General features: G+C 52.2%; 1 protein-coding gene across 1 annotated transcript; it reads left to right on the forward strand.

Moving 5' to 3' along the window:
• The first annotated feature begins 9,325 nt into the window (after window positions 1-9,325).
• On the forward strand, window positions 9,326-13,394 carry UBE2S (ubiquitin conjugating enzyme E2 S). The gene is made up of 4 exons (XM_006064025.4): window positions 9,326-9,758; window positions 10,353-10,500; window positions 11,925-12,115; window positions 12,935-13,394. The coding sequence occupies exons 1-4, from the start codon at window positions 9,756-9,758 to the stop codon at window positions 13,262-13,264; spliced, it is 672 nt and encodes a 223-aa protein (XP_006064087.1). The 5' UTR covers window positions 9,326-9,755; the 3' UTR covers window positions 13,265-13,394.
• The last annotated feature ends 4,831 nt before the right edge of the window (window positions 13,395-18,225 follow it).

Here is an 18,225-nt window from a genome sequence, read left to right on the forward strand (position 1 = left end):
GGACTGGATGGCTGGGGGCTATTTGCTGTACTCTCTTGCATTTGTATCTTACCTGCCTCCTGAGAAATCTGTATGCAGGTCAAGAAGCAACAGTTAGAACTCAACATTGAACAACTGACTGGTTCCAAATTGGGAAAGGAGTATGTCAAGGTTGTATATCGTCACCGTGCTTATTTAACTTATATGCAAAGAGCATTATGCGAAATGCCAGGCTGGATGAAGCACAAGCCAGAATCAAGGTTGTCAGGAGAAACATCAATATCCTCAGATACGCAGATGACACCACCCTTACGGCTGAAAGTGAAGAGGAACTGAAGAGCCTCTTGATGGAAGCAAAAGAGGAGAGTGAAAAAGCTGGCTTAAAACTGAACATTCAGAAAATTAAGATCATGGCATCCGGTCCCATCACTTCACAGCAAATAGATGGGGAAACAATGGAAACAGTGACAGATTTTCTCTTCTTGGGCTCCAAAATCACTGCAGATGGTGACTGTGGCCATGAAATTAAAAGATGCTTACTCCTTGGAAGAAAAGCTATGACCAACCTAGACAGCATATTAAAAAGCAGAGACATTACTTTGCCAACAAAGGTCCGTCTAGTCAAGGCCATGGTTTTTCCAGTAGTCATGTATGGATGCGAGAGTTGGACTGTGAAGAAAGCTGAGCACCGAAGAATTGACGCTTTTGAACTGTGGTGTTGGAGAAGACTCTTGAGTGTCCTTTGGACTGCAAAGAGATCCAACCAGTCCATCCTAAAGGAAAGAAATCAGTTCTGGGTGTTCATTGGAAGGACTGATGCTGAAGCTGAAACTCCAATACTTTGGCCACCTGATATGAAGAACCGACTCACTGAAAAAGACCCTGATGCTGGTAAAGATTGAAGGCAGGAGGAGAAGGAGGTGGCAGAGGATGAGATGGTTGGATGGCATCATCGACTCCATGGACATGAGTTTGAGCAAGCTCCGGGAGTTGGTGATGGACAGGGAGGCCTGGTGTGCTGCAGTCCATGGGGTTGCAAAGAGTCAGACATGACTGAGCGACTGAACTGACTGACTGACTTGCACTTCTGACTTTTTTGTAGTTGTGTAACACACCTTTGGGCTTTCCTGGTGGCTCAAATGGTAAAGAATCCACCTGCAATGCAGGAGACCAGGGTTCAATCCTTGGGAAGATCCCCTGGAGAAGGAAGGGAATGGCTACCCATTCTAGTATCCTTGCCTGGAGAATATCATAGACAGAGGAGCCTGGCAGGCTACAGTCCATGGGGTCACAAAGAGTTGCTCACAACTGAGCAACTAACACTTTCATTTTTACTTTTTTCAACCTAGTTTTTAAAAATAAAGTTTAAATTTATTTTTTAAATTATTTAAATTTTTTTTAATATTTTCAAATTTAAAAAATGTTTAAATCTGAATGTCAACAGTGCCGACTTTGGCTGCCATTGCCCTCACTAAGGAGCTAGATGCCCAGGAGTGAGGGTGATATGGGAGACAGGAGTCTCATTCCCTTCCCATGCAGTTGTAATGCCAGGGCTTAAATGTTACCTATTTTTCATTCAATGTAGACTCTATGTGCCTGTCAACTATTTCATTTCTGTTAAGTCAACAAAGTAATCTGATCCTCATGTCCCATGCTTTGGTTGGGCAAGTCAAAGACAAGATCTGGCACAAGAGTTTTGCCTTTGTAACCTTACACTTGCTCAATTTGCAACTTCACTGTGTTGATTAAACAAAGTTCAGCCTCTGAGCAGGTATTCTTAACCTGCGTTTGACAGGGTAGGCTTGCGAACTTCTGATATCTATACCAGATGCTGTGTGCACGTGCCTTTTTTTGTGTGTGTGTCTTTTTAACTTTATAAAGTTTCAAATGTACATGAATTACAAGAACAAGCCCAAGAGTTCCTGTACAGCTTTTGTCAACTCACCAATTGTTAGCATTTCATTACACTGCTTTCCAGTTTTCTTCCCATATGAATATTTTTTAAGACAGTTGAGGGTGAGCAGCCCCTAAGGAACATTTCTGAAAAACACAGACATTCTCTTACAGAGTTACAGTAATCAAAAATCAAGGACTTAACATTGATGAAGTCCATGTTCAAGTTTCACCAACTGTCTCAATATTGTCCTTTGGAGCAATTCTCTTTTCAGCCCCTGCTACCCTGGGATTAGGTGTTGTAAGTAGTTATTGTGTCTCTCGAGACTTGAACAGCTTCTCAGTATCTTTCATGAGTTTTGGAATCCAAGGAGCAGCATAATTTTTATTTCGGTCCCTACCAGTAGACATCTGGGGTTTTCCCATTTTCCACTATGATAAACAATACTTTGAGGAATATGTTTTTGCACGCCACATGGAGCATTTCCGTAGTTTTCCCTGGGATGAGCTCCTAGGAGGGTGAAGTTCTGGGTTGGAGGGAGGTGTGTTTTTAAGACTTGCTACATGATGCCAAGATGCAGTTCCTAGAGCCTTGCCAAGCCCATGTATGTGAGAATGCTCATTTGCTCCCACAGTCGCCAGCATCAGGCATTGTTCTATTTAATCTTGCAGCGCAACAGAGAAGTCAGTTTTACAGCCATTTAAGGAAGCCTCTGGCAGCTGAAGTACGTCGAAGGCGAAGTCAGCCCTGCAGTCTGGTGTTTTGGAGCAAGATGAGAGCCAGGCAATGCGGTTCACTGCCGCTGCCACTAGAGGGAGCACCTGATCCACTGCAGGCACTGTTGTCCAGTCACTAAGTAGGGTCTGACTCTGGGGCTCCATGGTCTGCAGCACTCCAGGCTTCCCTGTCCTTCACTATCTCCCTGAGTTTGTTCAGACTCATGTCCACTGAGCTGGTGATGCCATCCAACCATCTCATCCTCTGTCATCACCCCCTTCTCCTCCTGCCCAGCATCAGGGTCTTTTCCAGTGGTCAGCTCTTCACATCCGGTGGCCAAAGGAATCAGAGCTTCAGCTTCAGCATCAGTCTTTCCAATGACTATTCAGGGTTGATTTCCTTTAGGATTGACTGGTTTGATCTCTTTGCTGTCCAAAAGACTTTCAAGAGTCTTCTCCAGCACCACAATTCCAAAGCAGCAATTATGTGGCACTCAGCCTGGAGAATCCCAGGGACGGGGGAGCCTGCTAGGCTGCCGTCTATGGGGTCGCAGAGAGTCAGACACGACTGAAGCAACTTAGCAGCAGCAGCAGCCTTCTTTATGGTCTAACTCTCAAATACGTACATGACTACTAGAAAAACCATAGCTTTGAGTATGGGGACCTTTAACAGCAAAGTGATGTCTCTGCTTTTTAATATACTAAGTTTGTCATAGCTTTTCTTCCAAGGAGCAAGCATCTTTTAATTTCATGGCTGCAGTCACCATCCTGTGATTTTGGAGCCCATGAAAATAAAGTCTGTCACTGTTTCCACTGTTTCCCAACCTATTTGCCACGAAGTGATGGGACCAGATGCCATGATCTTAGTTTTTTGAATGTTGAGGTTTTAAAGCCAGCTTTTTCACTCTCCTCTTTCACCCTTATCAAGAGGCTCTTTAGTTCCTCTTTGCTTTCTGCCATTAGAGTGGTATCATCTGTATCTCTGAGGTTGTTGATACTTCTCCAGGCTGATGCTTGTGATTCCCCCAGCCTGGCATTTCACATGATGTATTCTATATATAAGTTCAATAAGCAAGGTGACAATATACAGCCTTGACGTACTCTTTTCCCAATGTTTTCCCAATTTTGAACCAGTCCGTTGTTCTGTGTTCAGTTCTAATTGTTGCTTCTTGACCTGCATACAGGTTTCTCAGGAGACAGGTAAGGTGGTCTGGTATTCCCATCTCTTTCAGAATTTACCAGTATTGTAAATTGGTAAATATGACTGTGTTCATATTTACCAATTAACTAGCTCTGACCACCGAAGAGAGTTCTAAGTTCTGCTCAGGGACACAGAGGAAAGTGGTTCTTGTTAATCACCTACCACAGCCCCTACAGATGACATGTTTTAAAATATTAAGGCCACTAAGGGGCAAAGAACTTGTCAGCAACCACAGACCATGGACTCAGTAATAAATATGGAGGCATTTACCCATGAAAAGATGCTCAGTCTCACTGAGAAGAAAGGGAACACAGGAGAAAGACAAGGCACCTCTGTCTTTCCATGACTGACACACGTTTCAGAGACTGCTGATGCTTGGTCTCATTTCTGCATCAGGACATTGACATTGGCAGCCTCCTCTGCCTGGAACGGTCTTTCTCCTCTGGATATTCACAAAACTTGCTCCCTCACTTCCTTTAAATGTTTATGGAAATGTTTCCTTCTCAATAAAGGTCTACACTGACTCCCCTAATCTAAAAATTCTCCCCCTTCCTCTCCCCCTAGTGTTCCTGAACCATCTTGCCTTAGCTGCTCTAATTTTTACAGTAATTATCTTTTTGTACCACCAACTTTTCTTACCAACTAGCCTGGGACTTTCCCAGTGTTAGCACTAAAGTTCGGCATTGTGGGCAACCTGGACAGTTGGCCACCCTGGGTTTAGTGCTTACTGTTTATCATCTGTCTCCCCACACAATGGATGCCCCAGGAAGGTGGTGCCTTGCTTCCTGTCTTGGTCACTGATGTATCCCAAGCACACAGAACAGAGCCTGGCAGACAGCTAGCTATAAATAAATACTTGAATGAAGGGACCAGATCCTAGTGGTGGGGATCCAAATAAGGAGAGCCCTGCCAAGGGCTACTTGGCAGAACTTCAGACACTTGTGCTCTTTGAGCCTGCAATTCCACTTCTAGGAACTTCCCCTTCAGGAAAGCTCACAGTTTTGCCCGAGGATGCTCACTGCAGCTCCTAACCACACACTAGACCAGCGTAAACACCCATTAGCTGGAGAATGCTAGAAACTCCTAGGTTCTTATGGAGAATCACAGTGCACGCTGCTGAGGAAGGATGTGTGGGAATGTAAATGTGCAAGTAGTGTGGGGAGGAAGACACCAGATATTCACAGCAGGTACGCGAGGGGTCGCGAATGGGAACGTGAGAGGGGAAGGAGGGTTAGAGCTGTGCTTCCTCCTTTCACTGCAGTCACTGTGAATTTCCCTACAAACATGCATTTCTTCCATGACTTAATACATATGAACAGAAGAAATGAAGGTTCATTTCTAAAGCTACAGATTTGGGTTTCACTGAGCAAAAGTTAAGTTTCTGGGCCTTCAGCACTTAGCAAAGGAAGGACACCCCTCTCCCAGCCCATCTCCTGCCCATCCATCTCCCAAACTAACTCAAAAGGCCCCATCACTAGGCCACCTCCGGAGTCCTTCTCAGATCTACCCACTTTTCTCCCACCATGGCTATGGCCACCACCCTAGCCCAAGCCACAACCAACTTCCTGTTGAAGTTTTGCTTCCACTCTGGGCCCTCCAGTCAAGTCTCTAACCAGCAGCCTTGAGCTAGAATCACAACAAATCCATTCACGTCTCCAGGTCAGAATTCCTCAATGTCTCCCTAGGGCCCTACCTACCATGCCCACCTCTCCCAGCCCAGCACATTTCTCCAGTCAGACCTTTCTTTCCCCACTCCTCTGCCCTTCTCTCAGTTCCTCCCATCTCAGGGTTTTAAAAAAATTCTTTTTAGAAAATAACAGCTTTATTGAGATATAACTCAGACACCACACACAAAACTTTACCAATTTAAAGCGTCACCATCTATGCCATCACCACATCAAGTTTAGAGTATTTTCATTGCCCCCAAATCTACCCATTAGACATCACTTTCCCATCCCCCAGCCCTAGACAATCACTCATCTACTTTCTGTTTGCATGGATTCAACTGTTCTGAACATTACATATAAATGGAATCATACAAATGCATTCCTTTGTAACGGGCTTTTTCCCTTAGCAGTGTTTTGGAGGTTTGTCCATTCTGTCGTAGGTAACAGTACTTCATTCCTTTCTATGGCTGTATTGATCTGACATTGTAAGTATACACCACATTTAGTTTACCCATTCCCCAGGTGTTGAATATGTCGGTTATTTCCATCTTTTGGGTGTTACAAACAATATGATATGCATATCTGCACAGCTATGAATATGTGTGTATGACTTTCTGTGTAGACATGTTTCTATTTCTCTGGGGTACGTACCTAGCTGTGGAATTGCTGGGTCATAGGGTAACTCTAGGTTTAACCTTTTGATGAACTGCCATACTGTTTGCCAAAGCAGCTACACCGTTTTTCATTCCCACCAGCTGTGCAAGGGTTCCAATTTTTCCACATCTTTCCCAACACCTATTATCTCACTTTTTGATTACAGCCACCCTGGTGGTGTGAGATGATATCTTATTGTGGTTTTGATTCTCCTTTCCCTGATAGCTGATGACACTGAGCATCTTGTCATGTGCTTACTGGCCATTTATATATCTTTGATCAGCAGCACTGTCTCTTCTCAGGGTTATTCCAACAGCCTCTTCTCTGGCCTCCCTGCCTCTGCCCACATCCCCATGAGCATCCCCCTTCATCCTCTTCTCCACCCAGCAGTCATAGTGCGACCACAGCAGTCCTCTGCTCAAAATCTGGCAGTGGCTCCCTATTCCCTCAGAGACAAGACCACAGTCCTAATCACGGCCTTCAAGGTCCTGCATGATAACCCCCTCCCCAACTCCATCCACACATACACTTCTCTGACCTCATCTCCCCATACTCTCCCCTTGCCCACTCCGTTCTAACCACACTGGCCTCCTTGCAGTTCCTCAAGTGTGCTAGACCTCTGCTCCAGCTGTTTCAACTGCCCAAATACAGCTTCCTGACAAGTACATAGCTCATTTCCCCCCTTCCTTCAAACTTGGGTTCACATGACACCTGAGTGGCGAGGTTTCCCTGGCCACCTGGCTTAAAATTCATTCCAGCTGGCATCCCACAATCTGGCACCCCCACCCGAACCCCTCCCCCCTTGCTCCACTTTTCTCTTTTTCCACAGCACTCGCTCCCTTCTAAACTACCATGTATTTTACTTATTACCTTTTGCTTCTGTGTCTATTTTCCCTTACCACAGGAAACCCCAAAGAAGGCAAAGATCATGAAAAGTTCTTAGCAGAGATGGGGCCTGTTGGAATTTCAGGTGTCGGTAAAGGGCAGCCTCCCTGAGGACCGGCCCCAGCCACTACCTGTTGCTGTCAACAAAGGCTGACTGGGACACAGCAGCCCCCTTCATCTGCACATCCACTGACTGCTCTGGCTAGGGCAGCAGAACAGAGTCGGTTGGGGCAGAGATGGGTGGCCTACAGAATCAAAAACCTTTACTGAGAAGATTCACTGAGCCCAATTTTAAGGCTGCGGGCGATTCCTTCCTTCTCCCTCAGGGCCTGTCCACGATTCCTTCCTTCTTCCTCAGGACCTGTCCACGTCAGGGATCCCCAGCACGTCTCCCACTCGCCCTGCCACCAACGTGCTCGCCAGCCTGTCTGCTCCCTCCCACCCACAGCCCATCAAAGCCTCCAATGGCTCCCCAGGGCCTGAATGCTTCAACACATCGCCCACTCAGCCTCACCGGCTTCCCGGTGGCGCCCCAAACACCATGCGTGATCCCCTCGCCTCGCCTTTGTTCGGGTTGTTCCTTTTTCTGAAGAGCTTTTGCCATATGGAGCCCAGGCAATTCTTCCTCCGACAGGTCAGTGAGAAGCCCCAGCCCTCTCTCCTTGCACCCCAGGCCCTGACTGATCCGATCTGTCTTTATCACTCGCTGACGTGATAGGATATACTTACTTGTTTACTGTCTGACTTCCCCACGAGGTTGTCAGCACCCTGAGCACAGGGATTTTGTCCCTTTCACTCTCAGCTGTATCCCCAAAGCATCCTGCCTGCCACAGCGCTGTTGCTGTTTAGTCACTAAGTCTTGTCCAACTCTGCAACCTCAAGGACCGTAGCCCGCCAGGCTCCTCTGCCCATGGGATTCTCCAGACAAGAATACTGGAGTGAATAGCCATGTCCTTCTCCAGGTGATCTTCCTAACCCAGGGCTCGAAGGAGAGTCTTTTGCATTTACAGGCAGGCTCCTTACCACTGAGTCACCAAGGAAGGTGCTCAAAAACCCAAAGCATACTGAATAACTGCCAGTGTCCAGAGAGGAACCTCATAACATCCACCTGACCGGGTTGTTTCGAGGTTTCAATGAGATCAGACATGCAAATAAACTACAACAGTGCCCCGGCCAGCAAGCATGAATTAGTAACCATCACTCTCATGAGCACCATCAGTCCTTGTCTGTCGGGTGGACTCCGGAGCTACAGATCAGTCTGACCCCCAGCTCCGCCTCGTCCCAAGGCCTGGGCCTGGGCAAGTCACTAGAACCCCTCTTCCGTCAGAGTCCTTGCGTGTTAACTGGGCCGGACTTAAGGTGAGGCGTGGGGGGCGCCCAAGTGCCGTCAACCCGCCACACACTAGTTCTGGCTAGGGTGGTGGGCATCTCTGCATGTTTCTGCCGCAGTTCCAGAAGCTAGGGCCCCACCTGGGGTCTTGTCGGGACCCTCTCTAGAGGGTCTGAGAGACCTTGGTGGAGGCGCTGGGTCACACAGTAGCCGAGGAGGCGGGTCAACTCCCGGGGGTCTTGCTGTCAGGGCGCCGATACGTGGCCGCCCGGGGCATGCAGGGCCGGGTCCCCACACAGGGAAAGGAGTCCTGCCGAGGCCTGGCTGGCGGAAAAACGGGGTCAGTCACAGGTAAGGCCTGGCCCTCAGCAAGGCCTTAAGGCTCTTCCTTCTTTATTAGACCCCGTCCTCAAGGAGACTGAGGCCCGGCCGGGGCCAGAGGTCACACACCGGAGGGCAAGGTTTCTAAGCCTTCAGCGTCGGGCTGACTGGCCTTGGAACCTCCGCTACACAGCACGCAGGTCACACGTCATTCCCACCACAAAATGGCGCCTCGAAGAAAAACGTACCGCGACGGCCAGCGCCCACCCCCACCACAGGCTGAGGAAGGGGCGCGAATGTCCGCGAGCTTATTTGCATACACAAAACCAACGAACTTAATTGGCTGTGAGAGCCTGGGCCCGCGCTAGGCAGGTCCCCCATTGGTCATTTCCTTTTCTCCGCCCCTCTGGTACCGCCTTCTATGTCAAGGATTGGCCCGCGCGTGTCTCGTGACGCCACTCCACGACTGCGCGTCCCTATTGGTCGGAGTGCCTTCTATCATCCTTTTAAACGCCGCGAGTCCCACCTCCTTTCGCCCTGCCCAGGCTCCACGGCCGACCGTTAGTCGCGTGCGCGATTTCTGGGCCTCAGGGCGCGCGCGTACGCAGGCGTCTCATTCAAACGGCCCAATCAGCGTTCGCGTCGCCCTTTACGTCCTCTTCCTTTCTGCTTCCCCCTTCTTCACCGCTCCATTCTCCCGGATCCCCTCCCGGACCCCTCCGCGCCCCGAGTGGCCGGCCCGCCGCGCGACCCCTCTCCAACTTCTGCCTGCAGTTTGCAGAAGGGAGCGAGCCCGTCGAACGCCGAAGACCGTGCGCGCTGACGTCACGGGTCGAGGCGCCGCGAGAGGGGCCCGTGAGGGGGCGTGGCCTGTAGGCGGATATAAAAGGGTGGCCGTGCGCGCGCGGCCGGCTTACTGCGGCCGGTCACTGGGAGGGGTGGAGCTGCTGTACGGTTTGCGGCGGACGTCGGAGGCTGCGAGAAGCAGAGCGGGGCCGCCGGGGCCTCGTTAGGGCCGCAGCGACAGCAGTTGGGCCCCCCGCCCCGGCAGGCGGCCGGAGAGCGCGAGAAGGGGGTCGGGGGGACCCGCCCCCGGCCGGCTGCAGTCATGGTGAGTGCGGCGCCCAGGCCCGGGAAGGGTGGGCGAGGTACCCCCCCGTAGAGGAAGAGGCGTGGTCTCAGGACCCTCTCGCGGGCGGTTTGAGGGGTTGGAGAGCTCACCTGGATGTCCGAAGCCCGAGTTGGGCCCAGGGGCCTTCCTGTAGGCGGGGCGGAGGGGAAGGCCCGGCCGAGTCCCGGGGAGGGCTCCGGCCTTTTGGGCAGGCCTGTGGGTCTTCCGGGAACAACACTCTGCGGCCGTCTCCAGGACCGATCTGGGGTTTCCAGGGTGGTCTTAACAAGATTAGATGGGGGAAAGGGACCTAGGTAGGCCTGGGGCTTACCCAGAATCATTGGGGAGCCTGTACGGAGCTATGAACAGGCTTCGGGGGCTTCTGGGGGAGGTGGAGTCGTCCGCAGGAGCTCGGAGATGTGCCCCATTGCTAGTGGGTTATCCTGGGACTGTCGCCTGAAGCTTCCTGGGTTGGGGGTTTCGGGAGCTCGGGGTGATTGATTGACAGCCCGGGACTCCACCGACTCCTAGATCCTGCAGGAGGCTCCACGCCCTGGCTCTGCCCGTGGCTCACCCGCTTGTCTCCATACCTAGAACTCCAACGTGGAGAACCTGCCCCCCCACATCATCCGCCTGGTGTACAAGGAGGTGACGACGCTGACCGCTGACCCACCTGACGGCATCAAGGTCTTTCCCAACGAGGAGGACCTTACCGACCTGCAGGTCACCATTGAGGGCCCTGGTGAGTCTGGGAACGACAGGGAGGAGTGCGCTTCCTAGATCCTAGTCACCCTAGAGCCAGGATAGGAGGCTCCCACTCTTAAGTGGATTGCCAGACCCTGGGGATGCAAGGGTGGGCAGGACAGGCACACCTGTTACATGTGTTCCTGGTGTGCAGGGCTGGACAGTGGGAGTGACAAATAATTGTGTACTCTCTCCCCATTAAATATTGGTGAGAAAAAACTCTGGGGGCCAAGAGAGCATGTCCTTAGCTTGGCTTTGGGTGTTCCCTCCATCCTGAAGTTGGGTAGGAGTTCCATGGGATTGGGAGGAGGATGCCAGGTAGGGAGAAGTGTCAGCAAAGGCCCGGAGGGCGGGTTGGACCATCTCAGATTCCTTCCTGTCGGCAGTGTCTGGGGCTCTGGGGACCAAGCAGAGAATAAGCCAGATACAGGATTGGGGGAGATAATAACCAAACCACTAGAGGCAATTGTTTGATCTTGTAGGTTGGTTTAGCATGTCACTTCACGTGCACTACATTTAGGTTATTGAATTTTTATGATTTAAGTGAAGAGCATGTAATGAAAAGACTTAGTCTGGAATCGGGTTTGTGGGTAGAGGGTCAGGGAAGGCTTTCTGAGATGGTGAGGTGGTGATTCACCCCATCCTGATGCGGGCTTGGCGGGAGGTGAGGATCCCAAAAGGCCTTTGGCAGTCTTGGCGTGTATTAGATATTTTATAAGAACAGAAAATAAAGGGCTGGTGAAGCTTACAGGAAACAGATCTTTTAGGGTCTGTAGGTCTCTTCAAAGAGTTTGGAAAGGAAGCCCTTGGTGGGTTTAAAGCAGGACTTCACTGTGACTTCGGTGGGGGTTTGGGTGGGGTTGCAGGCTGGAGGCTGGCATCCATCAGGTGAACGAAGTGGTTCTGCTGGACTTGGAGGGGGGCTCAGATTTATGGGGGGAACTGGATGGGTTGGACGTGGGGTCTGGAGCACCAAGAACAGCCCTGGGAATGGCTCCCATGGGTTTTTTACCTGATCAGGAGGGTGAATGAGAGGGCTGTTTGCTGCAGCAGGGAGACCTTGGAGTGGACAGAACTGTCCTGAGTCTTGCCTGAGAGACTTCCAAACAGATATTTTTCTGGGGGACTGAGGGGGCGTATATGTCTGTGCCACTTGGAAACGGTGTGCTGTGGCTTCAGTGGGGACTGAGGAGCCTCCGTGGGTGGGGACCACCAGTTGGGTTAGCTCTGAGCTGGGGGGCAGCGGGGCGGGGGGTGGGTGGTCTGCAGGCCCCTAGGAACCTAGCCCTGTTCTCTCAAGAGTTCCCAGTCTGAGGAAGGAAACAGGAGGGGTACTTGCCTCACCGACAGACTGGGGAGGCTGGGTTTTGGGGGTGCCTGGAAGACCTGAGCCTCCTGATGCGTCCCCTCCTTGCATTCCAGAGGGGACCCCGTACGCAGGAGGCCTCTTCCGCATGAAACTCCTGCTGGGGAAGGACTTTCCGGCCTCCCCGCCCAAGGGCTACTTCCTGACGAAGATCTTCCACCCGAATGTGGGCGCCAATGGCGAGATCTGCGTCAATGTGCTCAAGAGGGACTGGACCGCTGAGCTGGGCATCCGGCACGTGCTTCTGGTGAGTTCTGCTACACCCTGACTGCCTCTTGGCCGGCCCAGTCACATCCAAGCCACAGAGCCTTGTTCCTCTTTCAAACAATCAATGCTGAAGTGGTGGGGGCCTCCACATGAGAGTCCAGGTTTCCAGGTTTTGTAGAAGGGTAGGCAGCCCAGGGAGCTCTGCCACAGGGTGGGCGAGGGCTTTGTGTGGGGGTAGTTTCCTGGCAGGTGCGGGCTGGGCGTCTGGTTGGAGAGCCTTTCCGACACCGAACAGCCAGTGCAACCATCGGCGCTGTAATCCCGCTGTCTCTCACTCAGGAGTGGCTCTGTGCCCCCCCGGGGCATCTTGAATTGTCCTGCTGGGGTGTGCCACCCTTAGTGGGTGGACGCTGGGGAGCTGCTGCCCCTCCCGCCACAGGCTGCCCCTTGGAGAGCCATGCCCGCCCGCCCCCCAGGTGGGGCCCCAGGGTCCCTGTGGGCCCCTTAGAGCATGGAGGTCACCTGGTGCCTCTCCCCACCTGCCTCACAAGGTAAAAGTTTTTTAAAAAGCTGAATTTCTAATGAGCCCCTGGGGCAAACAGTAGGGAGGACAGGGAGTTGGGGTTTCCTGCAGGGCACGGGGAGGGTTGAACACCAGGGTAAACTGACCCCAGACCTGTTCCTCCTCTCCCTGGAGTGTTGGTAGCGGCTGCCAGAGAGACTGTGGGTGAGCTCACTGAGTACCGGCATGCCCACCGGGTGGTGAGTGTGGTCTGCCAGGCCAGAGCACCGAAGGCGAGACAGTGTGGGATCTGAGAGGCTGGGGAGCGGGCCCCTGACCCCGGCCCTCTCCCCACAGACCATCAAGTGCCTGCTGATCCACCCCAACCCCGAGTCGGCCCTCAACGAGGAGGCGGGCCGCCTGCTACTGGAGAACTACGAGGAGTACGCAGCCCGCGCGCGCCTGCTCACTGAGATCCACGGCGGCGCCGGCGGGCCCAGTGGCGGGAGGCCCGAGCCCGGCCGGGCCACTGCCAGCGGGGCGGCGGCCTCCACTGCTGACCCCACAGCCCCCGGGGGCCCAGCAGGGGCTGAGGGGCCCATGGCCAAGAAGCATGCGGGCGAGCGCGACAAGAAGCTGGCAGCCAAGAAAAAGACGGACAAGAAGCGGGCACTGCGGCGCCTGTAGTGGGCTCTCTCCCCTCCCTTCTTACCTGACCCAACTCTGTCTCTAAGTTATTTAAATTATGGCTGGGGTGGGGGAGGGCACGAGGGCACTGGGACCTGGATTTGTTTTTCTAAATAAAGTTGGAAAAGCAGCTCTGCACCTCCACTGCCTGGGTTGTGAGCAGCGGCACCCTGGCCCGTCTTGGGTGCAGTGGTCGGTGGGGCCTGGTCCCGATCACTCCTGACCTTGTCTTGAAACGGGCACAGCGGACTGGTGGCGTCTGGCCAGGCGGCGGGTGCAGGCCCCACGTGTCTGCCCTGCCCTGGGTTCTTGGTCCGGCTCTGGCTGCAGAGCGTACTCCCGGGGGCCTCTAACTCTCCTGCCAGGCCTCATGACACCGGTCTCTTGCTGGGCGGGTTGCTGCTCAGGTCTCAAGTGAAGCTGACTAGGCCCGCTCCTTTCTCCAGGCTTCCCATTCCTGGGTTGTGGGCCTGGGGCTGTCCTCAGCTGGAAGCAGCCAGGGCCCTCACCCCACGCCCCCCTTTTGTGGCTGACCTGGCCCTTTGGTAGGGCCTAGTTGATTAGATGCAGCTGTTTGATAAGCCCTGGGGAAGATCTTGACTGCAGGAGCTTGTCTGGGTGGGAAGGGGGTGGGTCTGGGGCATGGCCCTCCTCCCCGCCCAGTTTCCTCATCTGCAGGAGGGCAGAGTGGCAGTCACTGCACCTGTGGGCGGCTGTGGAGGGCCAGGGCGAGGCCGCAAATCCTGGAGAAGCGTGAAGGGACAGCAGGGAGCCGACTTGAATACACAAAACGCTGAGTAAAGCTACATACAAGTACAAAATACTTGGTTCCACTTCCGTGAAATTCTAGACGGCAGCCAAAAGCAGATCCCTGGCTGGCTGGGATCAGGGAGGATCAAGGACACGGAACCTTGGTGATGAGCACGTTCCAGATCGGTTATGGTGGGGCTCACATGGCTGCATAATTATGTGAACATGTGTATATTTAAAACCGGTGTATTGTACTCCAAAGTACATCTCGGAATTTTATGTAATTTAAAACAAGGAATTCTGTTCAGTGGGAAAGATGATAGTTAACAAGACATACAACGGAAAGGACAAATCTAAATTTGTGAAGAGCCCCTACAGGTCAGTAAAAATGTGAAAGCAAAAGCTCTTGCACAAATACGTCACAAAAGGGGGAATCCCAGTGACGACCAGGCAAACAGATGAAGGTTCACACCATCACAAGTGATGGGAACCCCGAGCTGACCCCGCTAGACCTGGCAGTGCCAAGTGCAGAGCCATGGATGCTCTCCCAGTCCACGGTGCACCCTTGGCAGGAGCGGGAAATAAGTCACGTGGAGACGCGGTGGGAAGGCCGGAAGCACGAGTATGTCATTACTCAGCACTCTTGCACACACAGCACGAGCTGCAAAGCCACGTTTGTCCCAAGTTGCAAGCAATATAAACATGCCTGTATACAGTTGAGGAGCAACAAGAGCAGTGGGCCATCACTCGCAGCAGCGTGGAAAAGCTTGCCATCAGCCAAACAAGCAAGTTTCAGGAGACCCACAGTCCGAACGCCATCGCATGCAGTTCCAGAACCATCAAAACCAAGCTCTGCTGCTAAACACACATACCACGGTGGTCACGCTGTGTTTGAGAGCAAGAAAATTGTTTCCCTAAGGCTTAGGATACTGGTTACCCCTAACCAGCAAGGAGCCCAGGAGCAAAACATATAAATGTGTCAATGTGTGCTTTTCTGTGCATCTGCTGTATTTCAGGATTTTAAGAACATGAAGGGAGGGAGGTGGGAGGGGGGGTTCTGGATGGGGAACACGTGTGCCCATGGCTGATTCATGTCGATGTATGGCAAAAACCACTACAATATTGTAATTAGCCTCCAATTTAATTTTTAAAAAAGACAAAACACACAAAAAGACATGAAGGAGCGCATTATGAGAGATGGACCAATCTCCAAAACATATTACGTAAGAAAGAGCAACGTGCCAACACTGTATAAAATATGCTACCGTTTCTCTTTTTAAATTTAACCAGAAGGTGACATTAGCACCTGCAAACACTGTCCCAAGAAAGCAGAGCCTGGAACACCATGTGCGGCACCCATTCTAAATGCAATGTCTTGACTTACATTTTTAAAGACAACTAAGTTTCACTAGAACGGCTCCCTCAAACTCCCATCTCCCCAGCACCCAACTCCCTAATCAGGGACAACCAGTGTCAGTGGGTTCTCTTGTATTTTTCTGAGGAAATTCTATGGGAATGCAAGCAAATTTAAGCATGTTGTTTAGTCACTAATTCATGTCCAACTCTGTGAGGCCATGGACTGTAGCCCACCAGACTCTTCTGTCCATGGGATTTTCCAGGCAAGAATACCGGAGTGGGTTGCCATTTCCTTCTCCAGGGGCTCTTCCTGACCCAGGAATCGAAGCCGCATTTCCTGCATTTGTAGGTGGGTTCTTTACTACTGGGCCACCAGGAAAGCCCCCCAAATTTAAGCATATGTTCTTTTTATTATTTATAATTTTGGCCATACCACACGGCTTGTGGGATCTTAGTTCCTCGGCCAGAGATTGAACCCGTGCCCTCAGCAGTGAAAGCGCAGAGTCCTAATCGCTGGACCAGCAGGGGAAGTCCCCTAACACCTGTGCTCGTACATCCACTGTCTCGTTTGTGTATACCTGCCAGTGACCTGCACACAGCATGTCACACCTCGGCTTTTTGACTTAGCATGTCTGGCTGGCTGTCCTATAGCACCCAGCCCTTCCATGCCCTCAGTCGCGCCCCAATGTATGGCAAAGAAACCAACAACACTGGAAGAAATTACCTCGGTGCATGGAGCCCGGGGCACACAAGAAGTCTGCAGAGTCACCCTTTTCTGTGACATTCCTGTGCCAGAGGGTACATCCGTGTACAACTCTGTACAGATACTGCCAACTCGTTCCCCGTGGGTTTGTACCACTTGACACCGCTAGCAACCTGTGTCCACCCCCTACCCTACCCCTGCTCACAGCCTCACCAGCACTGATTTTTATCCAACTTGAGTTTTTCTCAGCCTGAGAGGTGAACACTTAGTCATCTTTAATAGACTTAACAACAGTTTTGGATTTACACAGAAATTGTGAAGACAGGACAGGGTGTCTCCTGGCTGCGTCTCCTCCGTAAATGCGAAGTTGCTGAAATCAATGTGCTGGTTTGGCTGTGAGAGCCTGGCCAAGGGGCACGAGGACTTCCTGGCTCTCCAGTGGTGAGGACCCCGTGCTTCCTCTACAGGGGGCATGGGTTCGATACCTGGTCAGGGAACTAAGATCCCACATGCCACGTGGCATGGTTGGGTCCCCAACTGGGCTCCTGGGCTCCTTGCATGTCTCCAAACCACATGCACACGTTATTTTCATAACAGAAGACTTTAAAGAATAGGTTTTATTCCAGCAGATGACTACAAGAGTAACAAAAGTAAATTTTTTAAATTCCTGGACAGGGTAGAGACAGCCTGGAGGAAATGCAGCAGAGGGCACAAGGATATTCACATAACTCACGAAGACTGGGAGCAGCAGGCATGACCACGTGGATTCGTCCTCAGAGTGCTCTGAAAAACCCAAGCATCGTTTTGTGTGCAAGTAGCTGTTGACACAGAGATGTTTGTGTTCGTTCTGAGTCCATCTGCTCAAGATAAATTGCACCCATTCATACATGCAAGGGAGATCTGCGGACTTGTCCCAGCAGGCCGTGTTACAAGCTCTTTGCACATTTAACCTCAACAACCCTAGAAAGTAAGGTCTACCGAAGTAGACGTGTCATAGGCACAGAGAGGTCAAGCAACCAGCCCAAGGCTGCACAGCCTAGGAGTGGTGGAGCCCTGAGGTAACCATGCAGACGGAAATTCAATCAAGGCCAGCCCCTCCCTCAACAGCAGGTTTCCACTGCTGAGTGACCCTGTGTGGGGCAGCTGCCAAGGGCATGCCCTACACTCAACTCTGCAAATGTTCCCTAGGTTACCACTGGACACGACGCAGCACACAGAACCAAGATCTCTGCTTCTCAGAGCCCCAAGGAATCAGACACGAAAGGAACTCATTTCACGTAGAGGGAAACCAAGGCCGAGAGACTAGTGCCACAGCATAGAACTGGCACCCAGGCAGCTTGGCCACTGGCGCAGAGAGGGGTGTTGTGGGGGGTAGGGGGGCATCTCTGGGCACTTGTCTTCCGCTCTCCCCACCCTGGCCCCACGGTCCCCACTAAGCCAGCAGTCAGTCTGGCCCTCCCTCATGAGTTGCTTTTCTCTTGCTGCTTTCCAGATTTTCCCTTTGTCACGGCATCCAGCATTTTTGCCAGATGTGTATCTGCCCAGCTGGACTGCATGTGTGCTGAGCGCCCAGAGCAGCAGGGATCTGGGGCAGACAAGGAGACCCCCGCATCTGACCACCAGCTGCCACGCAGCACAGCAGATGCCCATGGCTGCGTGCCTCTGGCCTGCTGGGGTGCTGGGCTACTCACTCACTGGGGTGGGTGTTCCCAGGACCAAGGTTCAATGTGGGCAAGCACCTCCCAGAGAACAGCAAGGGGCTCAGTGAGAGGCGGCCAGGGGGTGGCAGGGGGGGCCACGGCCAAGGGCTGCCTCTCCGAGTGGGACTGGAACCGTGGGAGAGCTCTGAGCAGGTGTTAAGTCACCCAAGTTCCACCGGAACTACAGACACTGCCCAACCAGGGTTGAGAACAGACCTGGGGAGGAAGGTTTGGCAGGAAGGGTTCATGATCACATCTGCTGAGGAAAGCTGGAGTTCCTGATCCCAGAGCAGAGCTGGGAGGAGGGGCAGGGTCCTCACGAAGGCAGGATGGCTGGCACACAGTAGGTACACTGGGAACATACCAGGAGCCATGATGTGGGTTATCTTTACTTATCTGAGCCTCACTTTCTACATCTATAAGGTGGGGATATCTGCTTCATGGGGTGTCTG

This window comes from Bubalus bubalis, chromosome 18 (genome assembly GCF_019923935.1).
Source record: "Bubalus bubalis isolate 160015118507 breed Murrah chromosome 18, NDDB_SH_1, whole genome shotgun sequence".
NCBI classification, from domain to species: domain Eukaryota; kingdom Metazoa; phylum Chordata; class Mammalia; order Artiodactyla; family Bovidae; genus Bubalus; species Bubalus bubalis.

Coding starts and splice junctions, on each gene's coding strand:
- UBE2S (XM_006064025.4), top strand. Junction 10,501..11,924: donor GGTCACCATTGAGGGCCCTG/GTGAGTCTGGGA, acceptor CTTGCATTCCAG/AGGGGACCCCGTACGCAGGA. Junction 12,116..12,934: donor GCATCCGGCACGTGCTTCTG/GTGAGTTCTGCT, acceptor CTCTCCCCACAG/ACCATCAAGTGCCTGCTGAT.